This window comes from Saitoella complicata (genome assembly GCF_001661265.1).
Source record: "Saitoella complicata NRRL Y-17804 unplaced genomic scaffold SAICOscaffold_21, whole genome shotgun sequence".
NCBI classification, from domain to species: domain Eukaryota; kingdom Fungi; phylum Ascomycota; class Saitoellomycetes; order Saitoellales; family Saitoellaceae; genus Saitoella; species Saitoella complicata.
The window spans coordinates 192649-214778 of record NW_017567012.1 but is presented as its reverse complement, the minus strand read 5'-3'; the positions used below and the strand labels follow the sequence as shown (position 1 = coordinate 214778).

The following is a 22130-nucleotide window of genomic DNA, read 5'->3' as shown; positions in this document are numbered from 1 at the left end:
TTGTTCTTGCTATTGCGGTTGAAAGGTCTGGTTTGCAAGTCCCGTTCCCATTCCCACGCTCCTGATCCCGCTCCTCTTATAACTTCACAGTGTGTGCAGCGTATGGAGTCCTTCACGTGGTGAGCAGAAAGGCGAGGCGGAGCAAAGCTAATGGCGGGCATAGGGACGTCAATTTCAGCTGCGAACATGAATCCAAACGCGGCCGAGGGAAGTTCGATGCGTGCAACATCACTTACGGTGCCGTTCCAGATGTAGCAATGCGACGAGATGGTCTTGAATAAAACCGAATGATCAACCTGTAACACTCCTCTTCATCGCAATCGACTTTCACATGTCTTTCCCCTTCAGGTGACCGGGCCGCGTACGCTGCATCTCGGCTTCCCCGCATCCGCCAACTCCACACCAGGACACAGCCAATGACCGCACGAACATAAAAGAGCATACACCCCCAGCCGAGAGCATACACCCCCAACAACCATTTCACAATGGCTCCAAAGACCTTCACCAAGGACGAAGTTGCCTCCCACAAAGACCCCAGCGGCTCCGGCCTCTGGATTATCGTTGACAATGAAGTCTACGACCTCACCAAGTTCGCCGACGAGCATCCCGGCGGTAAGAAGATTCTCTTGCGTAACGCTGGAACGGATGCCTCGAAACCATTTTGGAAGTACCACAATCAGGCGATTCTGAACAAGTATAAGGCGAAGTTGCATATTGGCTCCGTTGGAGGTGGAGCGAGTTCGGCGACTCCGAACACCATCGTGCAGAGCAAGACTGGAACATCGACTGGTGGTGCGAACCCGGCGCCCGGAAAGGCTGCGTCGAGCAAGGACTCGGCCGAGGTTGCGAAGATTGCGAAGGTTCCGGGTGCTGCTCAGTCCGTTACCTCCTCTTCCCCCAAGACCTCCTCCGCCAAGGCTCCCGCTCCCGGCAAGGGTACGTTGTCCGGTTCCGGCGAAGTCGGCGTCACCCCCGCCACCTCCTACGCTGCTCCTATGCCCTCCGGCTCTAAATCCACCCCCGTCCAAGACGACGAAGCCGAAATCCAGTACTTTGGCGACATGAACCCCTACGCCGACCCCTCCTGGTACCAAGGCTGGCACTCACCCTACTACAAGCCCCACCACCACGCTCTCCGCGCCGAGATCAGGGAGTTTGTCGAGACGGAGATTGAGCCATTCGTGCACGAGTGGGATGAGGCAAAGGGAATGCCGAACACCATTTATGAGAAGATGGGACAGAGAGGATGGTTGGCGGGGTGTTTGGGTGTGAAGTATCCCACGAAGTATACGGATGTTAGGTGTAAGTCCGTTCCGCCTGAGAAGTGGGATCATTTCTGTGAGTTGGTTATTACGGATGAGTTGTCGCGTTGTGGATCTGGAGGTGTTGTTTGGAATTTGTTGGGTGGCTACGGTATCGGTTGTCCCCCTGTCTTGAAGTTTGGGAATGAGGAGGTGAAGAAGCGTATTCTTCCCGACGTCTTGAGTGGCAAGAAGAGGTTTTGTTTGTGCATCACGGAACCCGATGCGGGGTCTGACGTCGCCAACCTCGTCACCTCTGCCAAGAAGACGGCGGATGGGAAGCACTACATCGTCAACGGCGAGAAGAAGTGGATCACGAACGGCCTCCTCTCCGACTACTTTACTGTCGCCGTCCGCACGGGCGGCCCCGGCATGAACGGTATCTCCCTCCTCTTGATCGAGAAAACCATGCCAGGCGTAACCACCCGCCAAATGAAGTGCCAAGGTGTCTGGGCCTCCGGCACCACCTACGTCGAATTCGACGACGTCAAAGTCCCTGTCGAGAACCTCATCGGCAAAGAAAACAAAGGCTTCAAAGTGATCATGACCAACTTCAACCACGAGCGTATCGGGATTATCATCCAAGCTAACCGATTCGCGCGAGTCTGCTATGAAGAAGCGTTCAAGTACGCACAGAAACGCAAGACGTTCGGGAAGAAATTGATCGAACACCCCGTCATCCGCGACAAATTCGCAAACATGGCTCGTCAAATCGAAGCAACCCACGCAAACCTCGAACTCGTCATCTACCAAATGGAAAAAATGGGAGACGTGGAAGCTATGTTGCGTCTCGGTGGTGCAGTCGCTGGTCTCAAGGCGCAGAGTACGAAGGTGTTTGAGCTTTGTGCGCGTGAGGCGTCTCAGGTTTTCGGTGGTTTGAGTTATTCGAGGGGAGGGCAGGGTGATAAGGTTGAGAGGTTGTATCGGGATGTCAGGGCTTATGCTATTCCTGGGGGGAGTGAGGAGATTATGCAGGATTTGATGATGAGGCAGGGGATGAAGGTTGCGCAGGCTCTTGGTGCGAAGTTCTAAGCCTTGAGGTCTTGTGTTGTGTGGTGAGAATGAGTGTACGATATGTGTATTGCTATGCTTTTTGTGTTTTCGGGGGCTCCGGGAGACATAAAGTCGAGTGATTGGGACATTGCCAAGATCAAGACAGAATGCTCGTTCGGTGTTGTGTGTTTGATTACTATATTGTTGTTTACTGATATCAACTGAGTTTCTTGCTATCCTAGCCGTCTGCAACTGTGTTCAGAGTAAAGTGTGATGTGTTAAAACTGGGTATATTCGAATTCCCATCTTGTATCAAATTCTTTCTCGCTATGCGCCTAAAACATGTCCCATAAATGGTCCTCTTGCGGTTTATCATCTCCTCTACACGCCATCGTAAGAAGCACCACCAGCCTTCCTCAACCGAACAACAATGTCCTTCTCTCTCAGATCATCCTCGTTGTGCGCAGGAACCTCAATGGAGAACGATCGCAACACATCCTTGACGTTGGCGGTATGAACACCCATCCTCGCCTTACGCATAATCTTCACAGACTCGCCTGTACGTCAAGTATCAGCCATGAGTAAACGAAGCTCGCACCGTCGACGCACCAATCCAAATAACAAGAATGAACTTCACCCGCTCACTCTGCTCATCATTCTTATACGTCACCCTCACATACCCGAAACTCGCCCTCCCCTTCCCCTTGTTCCCGTCCTCGGTGATCTTGGACTTGAACTCATCGAGGCCACCGTCGCCGGTGGAGGTCAGGACTAGGGTATCTGATTTCTCGGATTCGTAGTCGAGGAGGAGCCAGTTTGTGGTTGATCTGTCGGAACGGACGTCCTCGTAGGCGGCGGCGATTTCGGGCGCTGAGCAGTTTGCCATGGCTGTCGTTCAGATCAGCAATTGCGCAATGTCAATGTCATTGTTGAGAAGAGAATACCTGGGTACCTTCAAATGATTGTGTTGAGTTTACTCCCACGTACAGTATACGCTCCGGGCCCTCCATCCACCGCGCCGCCCCATCCGTTCCTCACCAGCCGAAATCCGGGGGACCGGTACACCAAAAGTCTACGTTACACCCCCCTCGAAGAAATCACATCCAGCGCAATGTTCTTTCCTTTCGGACAGAAGCCACCACCATTGCCCCCGAAGGGGAAGCAGTAAGTCGATCATTGCAAGTGAGAGCAAAGAGCGGGTGCTGATTTGGTGTTGCAGCATTCGAAACATCATCGTCGCCCTACCGTTCTTCCTGGTCACAAGTTGGGTCTTGTACAGAAGAGGTACGTGTCTCCGCCCGCAACGACATAATCGTGAATCTGACCTCTGGTATACAGTGGTTCTCGGTGAAGAGCGAAAGGTGATGCCAGCCGACAAGCATGTCTCGCCTCTCAACATGGTGACGGGATGGGAGGAGGTTCAGCAGGTGAAAGACGCGGAGAGGGCGGAGAGGGCGAAGATTCCGAAGATTCCGGAGATACCTGATTTGGAGTTGCCTGGGATGAAATAGGAGAGCCTAATAAAAATATATGAGCGGATTTGTAACGGGAGGGATGATGTTTCGGTTTGATTTTGAGCACTAACAATATGGGACATGGCTGGCATTGATCACTTCGATCACTTTACGTGGATGGATATATCATCAACGTTAACGACGATGAACGAAGGCAGTACTCTACTTCCATGCGCACCGTACACCGAACATGACCCGGATTAGTTCTCAACCAAAAAGCCCGTTTTGACATATCAATATGTATTTCTGACCGATGCCATGCAATACCACCCATCTTCCTAGTTTCTTTTGCCCATTCCTCACCATGTGCTGGGTATATCTCTCTTCCTCCATTCTTAACAGTCCAGACTTCAGAAGCTTAGAACTCCTTCACGCCCCTCGCAACCCCAACATACCCCAAAAATCCCACAACTCCCAACCCAGCTCCGATCACCAACACCTCCCCAACCCTCATCCACAACCAATAACAAGCAAGCAGAGCTTCAAACCCGATCAAGGAGCCGATGAACATCGCAGAAGAGAGGGGAGCAGCGGCGAGGCGGCGTGGGAGGAGGCTCAGGTTGGCGTCGAGCGAGGTCCACTATGTGAGTAAAGAGTGTTACAATGAGGAGGGAACGAGGGGAAGGAGGGAAGGACGTACGGAGACGATGAGAGCGAGGAAGCAGGCAATCACGGCAGCAGCAAATCCCATAGAGATGATCCTGGGCGGTAAATCCTGCTCAGAGCGGAAAGTATGTGTGATCTCTGGCAAAGGTCCATACCGCACCGGATTCGCCTCCGCCTCCGGCTTGGTAGGGTTCTTATTCGCGATTTTGCCGAGTTGGTAGAGCAAGGGTTTCGAATCCCCCTTCGACGCGATGGCGAGGGTGAGTGTGAGGGGCGTCGCAACCCCATTGAGCGGCGCCGGCAAATTCCTCGGATCAACATCGACTTTCGCCTTCCCCGACTCCCTCACACTCGCAACAACAGCACTCTCCAACCCCGTGACCTCATCCCTAACCAACACATACGCCTGATGCGGCCTCGCGCCTTCTCCCTCGTTTTTGCAGGTAAACAATAGACTCAAACGTTCGCCCGTGCCGATGTCGAAGGTGTGGGAGGAGGAGGGGGTGGTGGTGGAGTCGAAGAGCTCGGTGGAGAGTTTGGAGTTTGCACGGGTTGTGAGGGAGGCTTTGCCGTTTGTGACGGACCAGCCGCTGGAGGCAGCGGATGCGAGGGAGGTGGAGACGAGAGCTAGGAGGAGGTGGTGGAGGAGCATGTTGGTGGATCAATTGCTCGTAGGGATCAAGGGTGGTGCTGCCGAGGTGTCGCGCTCTGCAGGTGGAGCGAGCGGTGACAGCGGCCGACACCGCGACGTCAACGCGGTCCGCCAAGACAACGAAAAGTGAGAGTGGAATTGGTTGAAAACGAGACAGGTAAGAGTCTGGAATGCTTAGACAGATGCGATTTGCAGATGAAACGATATCACATACGCTGCATCATGAGAACACCCCTGCATCGTGTCCTTAATATACGTTTGGCGGGGAACCCTTGTACTGAGCGAACCTAGAACACTCAAACTCTATACTACTCACGCAATTACGGGCAGAACCGGACCCTCTCAACCCATGTCAATTGCGTTATTATGGCAGTCTAGTACAACATCAGTCAGCTCGAACTCGGCGCGCTCAATCAGTCTGTTACAAAATGAGGCACCGAGGTTGTTCAAAGTTGAGGTTCTGGCCGGCGGAGATTCAGTTCCGTGCACGTGTGTGAGACCTCTGGTATTGGAAGGATTGCGAAATGGCTAAATGGTATCCCTATTTTTGCCACCACGGAGCAGTCCAAAGAATCCCCTCATAATGTACCACAGAATTAAGGTTGGCCTCGGGAGGCGCCGCAGCGGGCGAAATGAAACGCGGGTGAGGCCTGCGGGGTCTTGACGGATAGCAATCTTATGGACGACTCGTGACGCACAGCTGAGCTTATCGAGCTCAATTTGCCATTAGGATGGTACGCGTGCACGTATCCTTGCAATTGGTCCCGTTGGGCCGTGTGGTGCGGTAAACCCTCGCAGCTGGCAGCGGCCTGAGGTCAGATATATTATTGCCTTGCTGCACCACGATCGATATCCGCGAACCCAAGCGGTTGAATCGCAACCTCAAACGAGACGTTCACCCAAGTACGACCGCGGAGCATAAAGGCAACAGACTCCCCATCACTTCGCGACCGCTACGGAAACACCGACTCTGTCTCTGACAACTTTAACCATCTCGCACGTGCTTCAGCTATGTTCGGGCTAGCTCCTACCGACCCCGCCTTCACCTTCAACGAAGCAGCCGTCGTGTATCCCCAACAGCACCAGCACCAGCAATTCCCTCTTTCTCCTACCCAGAGAATGGCTGAGATTCCAACCCTCCAACCTCCCGTTTTTGGGAATGAGATGTCGTCACCGGCGGCCGCGGGGGGGTTCCAGAGGCCTATGGCTACGCCATCACCGAAGAGTACGTCACAGCAAAGTATCCAAACAACCACAGCACGGACCTCATTCTCCGGACCTTCGAGTGAGCTTCGTCATAGTCATTCAGAGCAGTATCGGTTGAGTGGGATTCTTGGTGCGCCGGCGCTCGAAACGGAGCCACATATCACTGTCGACAACAACTTGTTGCTTGAGTTGTTGGGGATGAAGGACCAGGTTATGCGACAAGCTGAGGCAATTGAGGGGATGAAGCGGGAAAAGGCGATGTTGTTGCAGGGAGAGGGGTTGGAGAGTGTCATCACAAGGTCCGTAGAGTGTCGGGCTGGTTTACAACTCGGCTAATGCAGTGTGCTCAGGTTCAACAAATGTCTCTGGTTCCTCGAAAACTCCCGTCGTCAAACGGTTGAAACAATCAAGACTGTTTCCAGCGAGCTTCAATCTCTCCAAGCAGCCGTCGAAGCCGCCAATAAGCTCCGTGCCGAAGTCTTGCAACGTCAGGATTCTTTCATCAAGTCTCAGGAAGACCGTATGGACCAGCAAGAGAAGCGTCTCCTCGCGCTTGAAGAAACCGTGAGAAATGGGTGTGGGTTGAAACCGGAAAGTGTCAACAAGCAATGTGGCGACGCACAAACACAAAACAATTGCTGTCCAGAGCCTCAAAAGACAAACTCACCCAAAGACTCACCGCAGGGAAGGACACGGTCAGAGCTTCTTAGCCCCACCAACCCTTCTCTCGCGGTCACCGTCTCCCTCCTCCAAGACTCATCCCGCGAACAGGGACATTGGATTGAGACGACATCCAACCAACTCCAGAACCTTGTTACGCAGATCAACTCCCGTTTTACCGAACTCCTCAATTATGTTAATCGACGCTTGGACGCAACACAAGCCGCCGTCGCGATGCAACCAGCGCTGAGCCAGATGAGTATGCACATGGATATGGGTCCCGTACCAGCTCCGACGCAAGCTGCTGCTCCAGTACCGGTTCCGGTACCCGGTCAATGGCATCGACCGAGTCCCACCGCGATTGGGATGAGTACAGCGATGGCACCCTCGTATTCGCAAATGCAACCATACAACGGATTCGAGGAGATGGGAGCAGCTGGTATGGGTGTGGGCATGATGCAGCAACACATGCATTCCGCCCAACAACCTTCGCCTACGCAGTACTATCATGAAGCACTGGTACCGATGGCCGCGCCGGCGTTGACACGAACGTTGAGTCATAGCAGCATCCCATCCGCAGCTGTTCGTCGAATGGACCAGCACCAGCACCAGCAGGGATCGTATATGGATCCGACGTTGTCGGAGCAGAGTCATGGCTATGTTGCGCATGGGTATGATCAGAGTTATGCGAGTCCTACGTCTGCGACAATGTCGAATATGGGTCCTCAGGCGATGTTGCCGACGATGGGTGAAAGTACCAGCACCGCTTCGATGAATACGATGGGAGGGTATACCGTAAGTGTTTCGAATCAGAATCAGCGCCGAGCGAGTATGCCGAATTATATGGGTCATCACGAGCCGATATCACCCGTTACGCCGAAAGCTCAGGGTCGGAAGCGTGGGAGGGCGGTGACGTTGTTGGGTCAGGGTGACGTGGACGCGCCGAAGAAGTCTCCGGTGAAGAGGGGGAGGAGGCCACAAGCGGAGCAGAGAAGGGGAGCGAGGGAGGATTTTGAGGATGAGGATGGGAGTGGCGAGTTCGTGCCGGACGGTGAGATGGAGAACTGAGTTGGCGAGAGGAGGTAATGGCAGGGAGGGTAGGCGAAGGGAAGGGAAGGGTTGAGGCATATCTATTGATCACCCAAGGATTGCGTATACTAATCTGCCCTGGGGGAACTTGACCGCTGGCCGGTTTACCAGAAAATATCTAGCATTGCTATCTTTCGGTCTTTTTTTATTATTTTTGTTGCTCGTTGGGATGGGTGGAGTTATATCTTTCGTTCTTGGGGGGCACACATTCTTTTAGGCGCCATTGCTATATCTTGCATATCTCATATACCAAATTCATATCATGGGTATCGTTTGTCAAGTTCCCTCCTTTGCAATCGTTCTTCAGAGTTCCTCCTTGGGCGGGGGAGTCCAGCCCTTGATCTCCAGTAGTTCGACGTCGAAGACAAGGGTGGCTCCTCCTGGGATAACACCTCCAGCACCGCGAGCGCCGTAGCCGAGCTCAGGAGGGATAACGAGCTTGCGCTTCTCCCCAATACACATACTATGTACCTTCTTAGCATTGACAAACTTAAGAAAGGCAATACATGACATACTCAAGCAATCCCTGATCCCATCCCTTGATCACCTGGCCCTTGCCGATCGTGAACTCAAAAGGCCTTCCGCGGTTGTAAGACGCATCAAACTCCTTTCCAGAATCAAACAGAGAACCACGGTAGTGCATGGCAAGCTGATCTCCGTTCTTCGTCTTCCTGAGACATTCCTCCTCGGGAACGCGATGCTTGACACCGATTTGAAGGGTGGTAGGAGGCTCCTTAGTGGCAGAAGCAGCGGCAACAGCAGCAGAGAGCGCAAGTACGATATACTTGGTGAAAAACATCCTGAAATATCTCGGAATTGTATTTGTGTTCAACACGGCGGGAAACGGACGACGTATATCTGCCCCTGGTGTGCCACCTCGAGCCTCGGACTAACGTCCTGGATTTTGTGTGCGAGCGGTAACGTCGAAAGTTCTGTAAAGATCATTCAATCAGAAAGCTCAAAGGCTCGTCTTCAGTACAGCGACAGTCTACGTCTCAGCGACCAGCTCTACATATTCCCCGGCGCTCCCATCAGAATCCTCCAAAATGTCGCTCGTGCGGTTGGCCAACATCTGCGCTCACTTGCAGAACGTCTCGACGGCCCGCTTGAAGCAGACCTGTATCCCACAAACAAAAGCATACCTCGAAGTTTGTCTCGCACTACAACGTCATGGATTTATCTCCTCCATCACGCGAGGCACGGTGACTGCCCCCGACAAGATCTACACCCCCACTACCAAACAGAACGTCTCCGGACGCCGACTCTGGCTTGAAATGAAATACAGAGACAACGAGAAAGTGCTGTCACAGATGAAGCTTATCAGCAAGCCTAGCAAGAAGATTATGATGACGGTGCGGGATCTGAAGGATGTGATCGAGGGAAAGAAGGCAGGGGAGATTGCGCCGCTGAATGTGGGCGAGGTTTTGTTGGTGCAGACTAGCCTGGGAGTTATGGACGCACTGGAAGCTGTGGAGAAGGGTGTTGGCGGATTGGCATTGTGCAGGGTGAATTAATTCGTGCAAACGTTCGCACTGGTCATTCGGAGTTTTGGATTTCAACCTGGGGAAAGCATTGCTGGGTGTACATGCACAAAGATCTTGGATATGACGACAACTGAATAAAGACGCGTGTACTAGTACTCAAAGCAAACATAGCAGATTTGTAACCATCAACTCGGATCGTGCCACATCTCTCTAAAAACGAACGTCTCTGTTTATCCCCGTAATTGATCATGTTTCCCAAAACTTACGCCTCCTCAGCAACCTCCTCTTCGCCTTCCTTTGCTTCTTCACCGCCCTCTCCTTCACCTTCCTTGTAGTCAACGACGACCTCACAACCCGGGTTGCTAACAATACCATCGTGCCTGACGAACAGCAACGGCATACTGCCTCCGTTCAAGTCCTTGAAGGAAGGCAACTCGACATGCAGCATTACCGTGTTAGGATATTCTGCCGGAGCAGCACTAACACGAACGTTCAGCGGTCCGACGTGACCCAACCAAACTTCAGGCGTAGGGATGGCGGGGTTGGTAGAGACGAAATCACCCACGACAAGTTCGAGAGTGTGGGTGTTGGAAAGGTAAGCCGGATTCGTCGCGAGAGCAGGGAAGGGGGTCACAGGGCCCTTGTAGTCATCAACCATGGGTCCAGCGGGAGTCTGGATGATGTTCGGCATGGGCTGACCAGCCTGCAACAATGCTGGAGCTTGTCCAGGCATAGGAATAGGAGCCTCGTCTGGCTGTCCGAATGCGTCGAGGAAGGTGTGGCGGAATTGGGAAATACCAACGATGGTCCAGCAGACGTGGTCCTCGACGCGAGTCGTAGAGCCAGCCTTGGGAGGTTGCCAGCCGACAGTCGGGTCAACGTTCTCCATGCGTGCGGCACCGGTATCGGATTGAGCACCAAGAGCAGAGAGGAACATGCGCTCACCACTCTCATCGTCCTCCTCACGAACGGACTCGAACGCGATCTTACCCATCTGCGAGACAGGACCCACCGCATCGTCGACAATCACGTTTTTCTCGACGCGACGAATGATGAGGGGCTGTGATGGCACACCGGTGATGGTGTCAGTCAAGACAACCACAGTCCCGTACATGACAGGCTCTCCCGGCTCAGGAAGCTCATCGGTGACCACACCATCCTCCATGAGTTCAGGGTTACGCATGACCTGAATCAAGAACGGTGACCACTCGTGACTCTTGGCACACAGGCGACCTCCCTCAGTACGGAGGTACTTGGTCCTCACTGTCTGCGAGTTGATACGGTTGTACAAGGACACCAAAGTGCTGGCCTGGATGCACGTCGCCAAGTTCCTCGCTTTGGATGACTTTTTCGAAGGCTTGGAGATAATGTTGATCGGCGGCGAGTCCCATTCAGCAAAGTATTGCTCGTCACTCGCGCTTCGTCCACGCGCGGCGACACGAAGACGAAGGTTGAAGTGCTTCGACTTGGCGGTCGCGACGTTGGAGATGTGAAGTTGCTTGAAGGTGGCCTGTAAGCTCTGCGCAGTAAAGGACTCACTGTGGTGCGAGATGGGCACCGGGCTGTCCTCCGCGTAGATTGAAATGCGACCCTGAGGAATATCACCCATTGAATGACGGTGCGCACCCTGAATCGCAACAACAGGCGGCGGGCACAAAAATCGCTTCTCAGTACCATACGACTTCTGCGCAACAGAGGCATACAAACAGGTGATGGTGGTCAACTTGTTGTTCTCGGGCAACACGGCGCTAGGAGAGAACAACATGCCAGCAGAGTTCGCAGCCTCTTGCATCGCAGGCATGTGGTCAAGAATCGCCTGTTTGATGATCTCGTGACGCGCAGCGGCGGCTTCACGGCGCGGTTCCTCCTTGCCTGACCACTTACGCTTCCTCTTCCCTGAGGCATCGGCATCGGAGAACTCAACCGGCGCCATCGGAGCCTGCTGGTTCCCAATACCGTTACCGTTGGCATTACCGCCACCGTTCTGCAACAACGTATCCAAATCAGCGGAAGGATCCATGTTAGGTGCCGACTGATGTCCGTTATTCAACAAAGCCAGGATCTTCGCCGTTTCTTCCTGACGTGCAGCGTCCGTGATGGCTGGGCTCTCTGCGGGGGTAGGAAGGTTGTGCAACTAAACGGACGCGTTTTCGTTAGCATACACGCTCAAAATAAATAAATTGTGAGTGTGACATACGCTCAGGAGACTGTCAAGAGTGGGATTCGTCGCTTGCTCTGTTGACACAGATGCTTGCGCGTCAGAAGGAGCCGCCGCGGACGTCGTCGCGTCCTTCTCAGTTACGGGTGCCAGTGTCGCGATCCCCGCGTTGATGTTCCCAAGCAAGCCAAGAAGAGCTTGAGCGTCGTCCTCCGTAGGCTCCTTTGCCTCGACGACTACCTTCTCCTCCGGAACAGTCGTCGCCTCCCGTTCGTCGTTGGTCGGAGCCGAAGCAGAGGGCGGAGTAGCAGGCACGGGCACGGCTGTTGATGCGCTGGCAGCGACTGGCTGATCTTGGCTGGACATCTCAGACGGATCACTTTGTGTTTTTTGGTTCTCACGATGGGGGGGTCAAACTCTCACGAGGCGTGGGCGTTGGCCGCCTGGTGGGAACAAAAGTTCCTGCGCTCGAGGTCGGCTCACGTGAGCTCAAGCTTTACAAAATACATGAGACCGTATTTGGGAGGATAAATATTAATGGATTAACAGATATTTTGTAAAGCCTTCCTATCCTACGCCTTCCGAATAGCCTCCTCAACCCTCTCCAAAAACCCATTAAACACACTCAAACGCTTCGCAATCGCATACTCCCCCGTAACAACCGGCCCCACAACCCTCAACAACCCCTCCATCCCCTTCATCTCCTCTGCTTCCCGTACCTCCCCCGCATCCTCCTCCCTCATCTTGACCACCTCCTCGAAGAATCGTCCAACACCTTCCATCTCCTCGTTTATCTCTACGGCTTCGGCATGCTGTCGACGAACTTCTGTCATCCTATCCCTAACCCCCGCCCTCTCCCTTCTCACCCTCAACAGCTCCGCCCTCAACTCCCCCTTCCTCCTCCCCGCCCTCCGATTCGCCACGACCAAACTATGATACGAATCCAACGCGTCAGTCATTTGTAATAGACGGATCGTTACTTCTTCGGTGAATGCGTCGAGGATGAGGCGGGTACGGGCGTCGATTGTGGTGCGCTGCCGGAGACGGTCGAGTTGTTCGGTGAGGAGTGCGAGGATGATGTCGAGCTCGTTGGTGGGGGCGCGGGTGGTGTTGGAGGCGGAGAATTTGTGGGTTGTGATTTGGACGGAGCGGGATTCGAGCGCTTTTTTGCGGGGAGGTTGAGATTGTGATTGAGAAGGGAGGGTAGAGTCGGTTTGTTGGGTTGTGGTGGGTTCTGGTCGCGTAGGTCGTGACTTCTGTTTCTTTGCGGGGGTTGCAGAAGGTGTTGGGTCCGTTGCCTTTGCCTTGCGCTTTTGTTGCGTCGTTCCATTCTCTTGCGATGTCGCTGGGCGCGTCGCATCTGCTGGAGCCCGTCCTGGTGCCAATACTGGTCTGTCGCCATTCAGATTTGCCGTATCGCGTCTCGGTAGATCGGTCTTGCTCCGCGAAACGCCGTTTGTCTTCAATGCTTTCGGCGTTGGCAGTGTTGACGCCATGTCTTCCTCCTCGTCAACGTTTTCTTCCGACTCCTGCTCCGGTTGCTCCGGTTGCTCCGGTTGCTCCTGCTCAGGCTCAACTTCAGCTTCCACTTCTGGTATTTCCTCATCGACCTCTTGCTCTGTTTGTATCGGCATCACCACATTCTCCTCCGTAACCAAACTCATCTCCGCCGACCCCTCCTCTCCATCCCCATTGACCTCCTTCTCCGACTCCTCCACTCCCTCTTGTTGTTCCTCATGCTCCTGCTCCACCTCCTCACCCAACCGACTTTTCTTGATTGGAGAGTCCACACCCTCCGGATCCTGCTGCCTCCGCCTCCGTCCCCCAGCGCGTCGATTACTCGGTGTGTCCGCACCTCCGTTCCGTGGTATCACCGCGGGCGCAGTCGGTCGTCGCACACTGCCTACTCCACGAGATGCAGGTCCAAAGGTAGAGAGTTTCTTCGCCGTGCTTGTACGCGTCGGGTGGAGGGCTGCTGTTGTTGCGGACCGTTTGGCGGTGGATGGGGCTGCAGGTCGTTGTACGCTCGCGGGTAGTTGTGGTGCTGGTGTGCGTTTTGCTGACGCGGGTTGTACGGCATTTGTCGCGTTGCGTTTAACCGTACTCCCACTCTTCTTCCCTGTCGTTGGGGCTGTTTGCCGTCTTTCATCAGCCAATGTTTAACCCAATGTCATCAAAGGAGGGAAACCTTGTGTTACCGTCCTCCTGTTCCCCGGCGTCCTCACCGGCGGCGCGCCTCCACCTGCGCCCGTTTGAATCGTAAACGCGACATCCTGGACTTTATGTGTACTACACCGAATGTCAACCAAACGCGTCGTCTGGAGCGCGAACTGGTACGCACTTTGCGCCTCGAACACGGGCTTCTCTGCGTTCTTGACGTGAATTGGGCACTGCGCACGGTGTCAGCGTAAGATAGCAATGATGAAGACGGGTTACAAACCTGTTGGAGGGTCCATTTGGTATTGACGGTCGGGGTGTAACGTTGACTTCGGTATTGTGTACAGCTTGGACGACTGCATGGTCGTGCATGAACCCGCAGTCGCCGGAACTCTATCAAAAGCTGGAGCCAGCATCTTCAGTCAACATCTCAAATCAATTGAACGCATCTATCCCCGCTCTATATCCCCAGATAGTAACACAACCATGTCCGGGTTCTGGAAATCAAAGCCAACAACGGAGTCCGCATCCACCCCGGCTGCAAACACAACCACAGAAGACCCCCTCGCCTCTCTCGACCCCTCCCTCAAAGCCCTCATCGACGAAGCGAAACCTGCTCCCCTCCCTAATCTCAACCTCCCACCCAAGTTCAAGGCGACAGCACAATCCACTCCGGCCCCTCCCATCCCCACAAACGAATCCGAACTCGAGGACCTCCACGCCCAAATCGAAGCCGAAAAAGCCGCTTCCCTCGCTTCCCTCGCTTCTCGCGAAGCCCAAAATAATGCAATCCACGAAGCTGCATGGGCAAATTGCGCAGTTGAAGAACTCGCGTTATTCAATTGTAATCGGTATGGGTCGTTGTGGGAGAGGGCTATGGGTTGTCATGAGTATTCGAAAAAGTTTCACGCTTGTATGAGGTTGCAGAAGAAGACGTTGAAGGCGATGGGGTATGGGAGTGCAGGGGAAATTGGGGTTAGGGAGGGGAAGATTAAAGAGCATGCGGATGATTTGTATATGGAGTATTTGAGGGATGAGGATGAGCATAAGAAGCAGCAGAACCAAGCTTGAGTATGAACGACCTCAACTGAAGATGTACGATAGGCCCTGGAGCGGCCGGTCAACAGCAAGCACATACGTACGGCTCGCACACAGCTTTAGGCGAGGCCAGGACTTTGCTTGGCCGGAAGCACGCAGGAGGAGCGGGACAAGATATCATAGCCAATTACCTAAAAATCTACTATCTCCATCCACTCCCTATCTCCCTTCCGTTTCCAATCCCAACTCAAGATTTTCCCAACCTTATCTTCCGCCGTACGTGCCGGTTGCGTCATGCAGGGACTCCCGAACCATTCATTTCATCCCGCAACAATTCCGCAGACTCAACACCTCCTCGACGACCCTCCCTCCGGCAGCAAGGATCGAGGAGCAATGGATCCAGAAGAACAGGCCGCCGTCAATTTCTACCGAGCACGGCTCGAGGATCAGCTCAGGTCCCTCCGAGACTCACTAGGTACGTACTCCTACTTCCTCGCCTCCCCTCTCTATAGCATGCTAACCTCGGTACAGATCAATGGCGGAACTACAAAAAGGAGTACGCTGCCTTACAGGAAAAGATCTCAGATCTCCCAAAGAAGACAACCAGAGATATCCGCGTCCCCTTCGGCAAATTCGCCTCCATCCCCGGCACTCTAATCCACACCAACGAAATCACCGTCCTCCTCGGCGAAAACTGGTTCGTCGAGCGATCCGCACATGAGGCTGCTGAGATTATCGGGAGACGGATAGAGTATGTCGAGGAGACTGTGAAGAAGGTGGAAGGGGAGATGGAGGGGGTGAGGGAGAGGTTGGGGGCGTTTCAGGAGTTGGAGAGGCAGACAGTGGGAGACGTTAATGAGGTGGGTGAGCCCATTGTCGAGATTACGGAAGAGTTGGATGACGAGGGGAATGTCGTTAAGGCAAGCACGAGTGGCAAAGGCAGGGGTGAAGTCGGGAAGCTGCTTGACCTGACAGGTGGAGAGAATGATAAGGCTCAGAGCTATGAAGATCTGGATGAGTTGATGGCGGAGTTGGAGAGGGAGGAGGAGGAAGAGGAAACTCTTCGACAAAACACCGCCACAAACGGTGCTATCACCCTGGAAAGAGAAGAGACGAAGTCAAAACCTGATCCTGTGCCAAAGGCAGCAGTCATGACAACCCACGCCACATTATCGAAAACCACCACGCCTGTTTCGCCAATACAAAGCAAAGAGGCCTCTTCCGTTAGCATGGACTCCCCCTCCGTTTCCCACTCCGAAGACGCAACTGGTGACTCCGATGACGACGATGGTGGTGATTGGGATGTGTCCCGTCCATCTGACTTACAGCAGATGAATGACCTCATGTCTCAAATATACGGCGACGACGAACAAGAATGGGATGAGGATGCTGAAGAGAGGAGCTCGGACGATGATCTGGAGGAGGACGAGTATGGTCGTGTAAGAGGTCTGATGCGCAACATTATCCCACCTGGTCAACCGGGTGCGCTGGGTGTTGTGCATACGGGAAGGATCGAGAGGATTGGGGCTATTCTGCCGGATCCGGAGGCACGAGTGGGTGTGGTTGAGGAACCCATGGCTGCTGTGGAGAATGACGCGAAGAAGGAGACGGAGAACGAGAGTAAGGAGAAGAAGAAGGTCAAGTTCGCGAAAAAGCTGGATATCCAGACGAAGAAGAGCCCGAAGCAGAAACCGACGCATACGGAGAAGGAGCCGGCGAAGGGTGTACTCAAAAAATCCAGCCCACCCCCTGAAGTGGTCAAAACTGTTGCGGACACGGTTGTTGAGCGTGCCCCTCCAACGATGGCAGAGAGTGTGGTGGAAAGGATGCTGACTGAGCCGAAAGCGCCGGAGGTGGGGAGGATAAAGGTTTCGAGGTTTAAGAAGGAGAGATCTGCCGGCCCGCCGGCGGTCATGGAAACGGTAGTTGAATCGCCGCAGTCGGCGCCATCTCAGCCAAAGATTCAACTACTACCACCCACCACCCCACAACCCAAGGCCGTTGCTAACGAGGTGGTCGAATGCCCAATCATGTCGCAAGTAACCGAACGTACCCCACCCCCACCAGCCGCCGCCCCAACCGCCCCGGCCGCCCCCTCCGCCGTCAAACAACGTATCGCCGCTGCCAAGGTTCAAAAAGCACTCGAAACAACCGCAGCCTGGAACGGGTCCCACAAAAGCGAACACAAGAAGGCACAGGAAGCCGCTGATGCTGAAGCTAAGGAGAAGGCGACAGCGGAGAAAGAGGTGGCGAAGAAGCAGAAGGAGGATGAGGCGTGGGAGGTTGTTGCGAAGCCGAAGAAGGTCTCGAAGTTCAAGCAGCAGCAGTTGAAGGAGCAGGAGGAGAAGGAGGGGGAGGAGAAGACTGGGTCTAACGGAACTGAGGTCGAGGTAACGAACGGGCATGGGGCTACCGATGGGGATGTTGCTGACTCTACTGAATCGACGCCTATGACCAACGGAGATTCCAATGGAGAAGCCACCGAAGAAGACCCAAAATTGAAAGATGATGACAAACCCTCCAACCCGGTTAAAGGCGCTGTCATGGAACGCGAACCCCCACCCCCAGAACCGCTCGACTCAGACGAAGACCTATCCCTCGAACCCACGATCCACTATAAAGAGATCGCGGCACAATACCACAAACTCCGTGAACGCAGAATTCAACGCGAAGGAGGGTACGTCAAGCCTGAAGAAGACGATGCCGTGACGCATTGGGATCTGGAAGAGGAGGCGGAGAGTGCGGTTGAGTATGATGGGACGCCGAAGAAGAAGGTTAGTAGGTTTAAGGCGGCGAGGATGGGGAGAAAGGTAGACTTGGAGAAGCTGGAGGGGGAGATTGAGTTTAAGTAGGGCGTTTCACATTGTTGCATGGTTGATGACGTACCCTATGCATTGGATGGGATATTGATGAAGCGGAATCGCATTCATTAGAGAAGAATAAAGAGAGATGCCTACCAATGTCCGTATGCCCCGTTACGTCCCAGTATCGTACACCCGATAATAATAAAAGACGACGCCTTGTCCATAACCTCCTTCCCATCCTGACGCTATTTGGTAGTGTCCATGAATGTCCGTGTCATATCGCACAGCCCTCATCTGCCAGTGTTCATTGTCCATACATAATCTTACAAAAGTCCATCAAAATCATTGTCCTTCTTGACCGGAGGGAACAAGTCTCCTTCTTCTGCCCACCATCCGGTTTGCCCCACTGTCCTCTTCTTCACCTTAGCCTTCTCGGCCTCCTCCATCTTCTTCTTCTCGGCCTCCTCTTTCTTCTTCCGCTCCTCCTCTTCTTTATCTTCATCCTCCTTAGAATCTGACGATGACGCACTTAACCTCCGCAAATCCGGAAACGGGAAAGAATCCGCATCCATGCACAACGGCTCATTGCCTGTCAACTCGAGAATCACAGGGTCGACATACCCAATGGGCGGAGGAGAGATGTTCGGACTCGTCATCTCAGTAACTTTCCCGCCATCATCGCTGTCCATGTCCATGTCCGGACTCGTACTCACTGCAGCTGCAGCTGCCTCGGCGGCTCGTGTAGCTGCTGCAAGAGCCACAGCCTCGGCTTCAGATTCGTGGCGACGTAGAAACATCTCCAGCGTGGGCGTAGGCTGGTAACTGCTCGGCAGCGGCGCAATAAGTGCTTCCGCAAGCGTGCTCGACGCCTCATCGAGCAAAGAGCTATTTACGGAACCAAGGTCAAGGCTCGGCAGGGTGCGTCGCCGCCTCTCTTCCGCGACGCTCACGCTCTCCGACAAAGAAAACGGACTGGTGACTTCACTGGACATCCCACTCCCAATCTGAAACCTTACTCCCAGTCCCCTCGCTCTCTCCTTCTCCTTCACTGCCAATTTGTGCCAGTCTTGATCAACATCCAATGACGCAGTCTCAGGACTACTCAACCTCCTACCAATGCCAGGTCTCTCCACCTCAAAATCAGCCTCACTCCCACTACTTGGGCTCCGCAGATTCCCCGGACTTGTAACCCCAGGTAGACTCGACGCGCGGTCGACAGCAGGCCTCTCCTTCTTCCCAGCCTTCTTGTCATTCTCCGCAGCGTCCACGATCCCTCTCAACGGCGGGCTCGACCACGTCCTCTCCAATTCCGGCCTCAAACCCCTAAGCGCTAGGTTATGGAACGGAAGCACATTACTCGCTTTGACGTTGCCGTTCACCAGCGCAGTCATCCTCAACGGGGCACTCCTCCACGCGTCATGACTCCGTCGTCTCAGGTGAACACGCCTTCTAATCTTACCTCCATTCCCATCATCTTCCTCTCTGCGGACATTCAACACCTCCTCCTGCATCGGTCCGACGATCGGCGCCCACTTGGCATCGATCACCCTTGCTCGGGCTTCCGCAACTGCACGATCAACCGCATCCTCGACTTTCATCCCCATCCGGATTCGTTCGACGACGGGCCATGTCGCACGTTCCCCTCTCCTCGTCGCTTCATCCAAGAACTCCGGCGTAGGGTTCTCCAAGAGATTCGGTACGTCGTTCAGAGTCATATCCGGCAAAATCGTAATATCGCCCGAATACCTCTGACTCAACACACTTGCGGCCTTGGAGGTAACCATCCGCCCAACGCCGACTTCACCAATCATACGACACGCGTGCTCCATTTCCCCCATCCACATTTCCCAGGCTTTCTGGATCATGGTGGGTCGTTCCTCGAGCATATCAAGATCAGGCACAGCATCCGTGTCCAATGGCTCGTGTGACCCGAGTTGCTGCCAGGCAAGGAAAGGAAAGACGTGAGGATTAACCTGTGACACCACGAAATGGTTTACATTGAACAACTCACTGAGTCGGAGATGCGGCAAATCTCCTTCGACACTTCCATCGATGACGGGTGCGGATTTCGGATCCCAGGGGACTTCGGTACCGTTTCCGGGGTCGCGTGTTAGGAGTTGTGAGGGTTGGTATACGAACGGTAGAGAGCAGGATGCGCAGACAGCGGACCAGATGAGGACATTAGGTGCGGTGATGTAGTTCAGCAATCTGGGCATCTCGTAGATACCACCTGACGAGACAGTTACGTTCAAGACTCGTCGTGTGCGGTTGTATGCTTCGGAAAATGTCATCTCGCCGATAAGATCGCGCATCGTGAGGCGGAGGTTGGTGATGTCCAGCAGTGCACCTTTTTTCCATAGATTCCATAACCGTCCCAACCAGTTCTCGGTGCCGAATACGTCGAGGTTGAATAACTTGCTGAATGCATTCAGGAAATCCGGGATCTCCTCATCGATCCTGACACACAAAGCTGAAGCCACGATCGACCCCGCACTCGACCCAGAGATAACCCTTGGCAACAACTTGGCCTCGAACAACGTCTTCAGAACTCCGATATGTGTCATGCCCATATTCGCACCTCCAGACAACAACAACGCCGTTTGACCATACGCACTCCTTAGCCCAGTCAACTCCCGCTCCAAATAGATCAGGTCATCCAACGACGGGTTCGGTTCCGACCGTATCCCACCTGCCAAAGTCTCCAGGAACTTTATCGCCTCGTCATTGAACTCCATGATCAAGTCCTTTGTGCCGATTCTTGTATGTCGGTATAGTCCTGGATGTAAGATTCCACCGACGTCTCGTCGTAGAACTGAGCGCACGAACCACAACATCTGTCTTGAGGTCGTCGTTTCCGGTTCTTCGCGCATGCGTCGCATGGTTCCGATGAGTCGTTGAAGCAGGAGGTGGTTGTAGTACGGGGATGCTGGATCCTTCTTCCAAGCCACAACCAGAGGATCCATCTTATCCAGTTCCCGACATGCTTCGGCGTATTCCTCGTAATTCTTCGCAGCACTCAGTCGTGTGAGCCAAAGCCGGCGGTTCAAAGCATTTTCGCGGTCGCTGACATTATCTGCCCATGCCTGTATGCCCCAGTCAGCGGCCGTCTACCTCGCTCGCATCTCTACGTCTTACGAACCCTCTTAGCAGTCTTCCACGGATGAAGAACGACGTCAACGCACTGCGCGACCGGCATGTTAGTTGTTCCGCTGGTGGTCTATGTTGATATCGGTGTCTTTGTTTATAAATGCAGCGTTCTCGGTTCAATGACACACACGTCGCCAGTCGTAATCGAAGAGACAGTCGTTGGTTTGGTTGTTATTGTATGCTCCGTGTTTGATCCTCTTTCAAAGATCGGACATGGCCATGGTGTAGTATTTAGGGGGGGTAACGTAGATGACTCCACATGACAGCATCTGAATTCACGCTTGAGGACGCCGTGCAGATCCAGAAACCGAGAACCCGCGCTGAAGTAATCTAGAAGCTCATGAACGCCGAGGTATGAACGAGAAATGGTTGTTGACTGGTTCGAAGAATGGATGGTAGTATAGGGCTTACGATTGGTTAAGGAGGCCTACTGGTAGGTCGGCTCTGAAAGGTCGCGCTGAAGGGCTGTTCAACTCTGCCAGACATGCACGTCCAGCAATATGTCATTAAGATGCCCATCTCCTTGGTTTCCCCACCTCTCAAAAGCTCAATATAAACCGGACAAACCGGTCCTCCTGCGGGCCGTCCGTTCCAAGCCATACCTCCGTCTTAACCAGGCTCTCAACCTTCAAGCGACTCGGTCCGCCATAGCCAAGGCCTGTTCATTCAACTCCATCCTGAAAATTGCTGGACAAAATGCGGAAAGAGAACCGGTATATGTCGATGAGACGCGCCTCGACGAGTGCGGGGTGGAACGTTGACACAGCAGCCGCGCCGGCGCCGACATGCCGAAGGTCGTGGGAGTCTACGATGACGTGAGGTTTTCTGGCGTGAGGTGTTCGGGTTGATATAACGGGTTACACGTAAGCAACTAGAGGAGTCATGTAAGCACAAGCTATTACAAATACTACTACTATTTTATGTAATGATCACAGATAACCTCGGCGAAGGCCCGAGACAGGCCGATGTTGCGGCACGGACATAGACGGCGATCTCAAGACTGCTAAACGGAACAGATATCTGTGCAGTGTTTAACCGCTGGTGACAAGTGCCGATCTGGAGAAAGGAAAAGATGCAAAAGGACGCAGAAAACCAATGGAAAAACCTGCATCGGCCGGGAGTCGAACCCGGGTCGCGCGCATGGCAAGCGCACATCATACCGTTGGACCACCGATGCTGGATGATGCTTTGAAGTTTTTGCAAACAAAAATAACAATTAGAACCTGAACAACGTTGTCTTCATCTTCTCTCACCTCTTTGGTGGCAGGACACAACTGCTCACGCAATATAACTGAGTTAGTCGTGCAACGAGTTTTACCAT

At 53.7% G+C, this 22130-nt stretch overlaps 12 protein-coding genes and 1 non-coding gene across 13 annotated transcripts; 6 read left to right on the top strand and 7 right to left on the bottom strand.

Moving 5' to 3' along the window:
* Positions 1-485: 485 nt before the first annotated feature.
* SAICODRAFT_60362 (putative acyl-CoA dehydrogenase) lies at positions 486-2333 on the top strand (the record flags this gene model as incomplete). The annotated part of the gene is made up of 2 exons (XM_019169758.1): positions 486-738; positions 961-2333. 2 exons carry the CDS (start codon positions 486-488, stop codon positions 2331-2333), a joined length of 1626 nt encoding a protein of 541 aa, XP_019022329.1.
* Positions 2334-2564: 231 nt separating this feature from the next.
* On the bottom strand, positions 2565-3270 carry SAICODRAFT_67128 (actin depolymerizing protein). Its single transcript, XM_019170286.1, has 3 exons — positions 3239-3270; positions 2904-3182; positions 2565-2851 (listed from the first exon to the last, which is right to left on the bottom strand). Exons 2-3 carry the CDS (start codon positions 3178-3180, stop codon positions 2676-2678), a joined length of 453 nt encoding a protein of 150 aa, XP_019022328.1. The 5' UTR covers positions 3181-3182; positions 3239-3270; the 3' UTR covers positions 2565-2675.
* Positions 3271-3366: 96 nt separating this feature from the next.
* SAICODRAFT_67127 (uncharacterized protein) lies at positions 3367-3974 on the top strand. The gene is made up of 3 exons (XM_019170285.1): positions 3367-3458; positions 3514-3578; positions 3633-3974. The coding sequence occupies exons 1-3, from the start codon at positions 3406-3408 to the stop codon at positions 3803-3805; spliced, it is 291 nt and encodes a 96-aa protein (XP_019022327.1). The 5' UTR covers positions 3367-3405; the 3' UTR covers positions 3806-3974.
* Positions 3975-4166: 192 nt separating this feature from the next.
* SAICODRAFT_26969 (uncharacterized protein) lies at positions 4167-5066 on the bottom strand (the record flags this gene model as incomplete). Its single annotated transcript, XM_019166990.1, has 2 exons — positions 4167-4388; positions 4449-5066. The coding sequence occupies 2 exons, from the start codon at positions 5064-5066 to the stop codon at positions 4167-4169; spliced, it is 840 nt and encodes a 279-aa protein (XP_019022326.1).
* Positions 5067-6077: 1011 nt separating this feature from the next.
* On the top strand, positions 6078-8000 carry SAICODRAFT_36569 (uncharacterized protein; the record flags this gene model as incomplete). Its single annotated transcript, XM_019168511.1, has 2 exons — positions 6078-6571; positions 6623-8000. 2 exons carry the CDS (start codon positions 6078-6080, stop codon positions 7998-8000), a joined length of 1872 nt encoding a protein of 623 aa, XP_019022325.1.
* A 324-nt stretch (positions 8001-8324) lies between these two features.
* On the bottom strand, positions 8325-8820 carry SAICODRAFT_60256 (uncharacterized protein; the record flags this gene model as incomplete). Its single annotated transcript, XM_019169749.1, has 2 exons — positions 8325-8484; positions 8537-8820. The coding sequence occupies 2 exons, from the start codon at positions 8818-8820 to the stop codon at positions 8325-8327; spliced, it is 444 nt and encodes a 147-aa protein (XP_019022324.1).
* Positions 8821-8931: 111 nt separating this feature from the next.
* SAICODRAFT_95842 (ribosomal protein S8) lies at positions 8932-9612 on the top strand. The gene has a single exon (XM_019172012.1). It carries the CDS (start codon positions 9068-9070, stop codon positions 9533-9535), a length of 468 nt encoding a protein of 155 aa, XP_019022323.1. The 5' UTR covers positions 8932-9067; the 3' UTR covers positions 9536-9612.
* A 155-nt stretch (positions 9613-9767) lies between these two features.
* SAICODRAFT_20918 (uncharacterized protein) lies at positions 9768-12029 on the bottom strand (the record flags this gene model as incomplete). Its single annotated transcript, XM_019166351.1, has 2 exons — positions 9768-11639; positions 11703-12029. The coding sequence occupies 2 exons, from the start codon at positions 12027-12029 to the stop codon at positions 9768-9770; spliced, it is 2199 nt and encodes a 732-aa protein (XP_019022322.1).
* A 194-nt stretch (positions 12030-12223) lies between these two features.
* SAICODRAFT_20917 (uncharacterized protein) lies at positions 12224-14170 on the bottom strand. The gene is made up of 4 exons (XM_019166350.1): positions 14104-14170; positions 14005-14053; positions 13852-13952; positions 12224-13794 (listed from the first exon to the last, which is right to left on the bottom strand). Exons 1-4 carry the CDS (start codon positions 14117-14119, stop codon positions 12236-12238), a joined length of 1725 nt encoding a protein of 574 aa, XP_019022321.1. The 5' UTR covers positions 14120-14170; the 3' UTR covers positions 12224-12235.
* Positions 14171-14220: 50 nt separating this feature from the next.
* Positions 14221-15051, top strand: SAICODRAFT_31430 (uncharacterized protein). The gene has a single exon (XM_019167909.1). The coding sequence runs from the start codon at positions 14307-14309 to the stop codon at positions 14889-14891; it is 585 nt and encodes a 194-aa protein (XP_019022320.1). The 5' UTR covers positions 14221-14306; the 3' UTR covers positions 14892-15051.
* Positions 15052-15251: 200 nt separating this feature from the next.
* SAICODRAFT_9203 (uncharacterized protein) lies at positions 15252-17710 on the top strand (the record flags this gene model as incomplete). The annotated part of the gene is made up of 2 exons (XM_019171784.1): positions 15252-15333; positions 15390-17710. The coding sequence occupies 2 exons, from the start codon at positions 15252-15254 to the stop codon at positions 17708-17710; spliced, it is 2403 nt and encodes an 800-aa protein (XP_019022319.1).
* A 275-nt stretch (positions 17711-17985) lies between these two features.
* Positions 17986-20858, bottom strand: SAICODRAFT_9202 (patatin-domain-containing protein; the record flags this gene model as incomplete). The annotated part of the gene is made up of 2 exons (XM_019171783.1): positions 17986-20745; positions 20802-20858. 2 exons carry the CDS (start codon positions 20856-20858, stop codon positions 17986-17988), a joined length of 2817 nt encoding a protein of 938 aa, XP_019022318.1.
* A 1057-nt stretch (positions 20859-21915) lies between these two features.
* SAICODRAFT_t133 lies at positions 21916-21986 on the bottom strand. Its single transcript has one exon. It is a non-coding gene; the product is annotated as a tRNA-Gly (tRNA).
* Between the last annotated feature and the right edge of the window lie 144 nt (positions 21987-22130).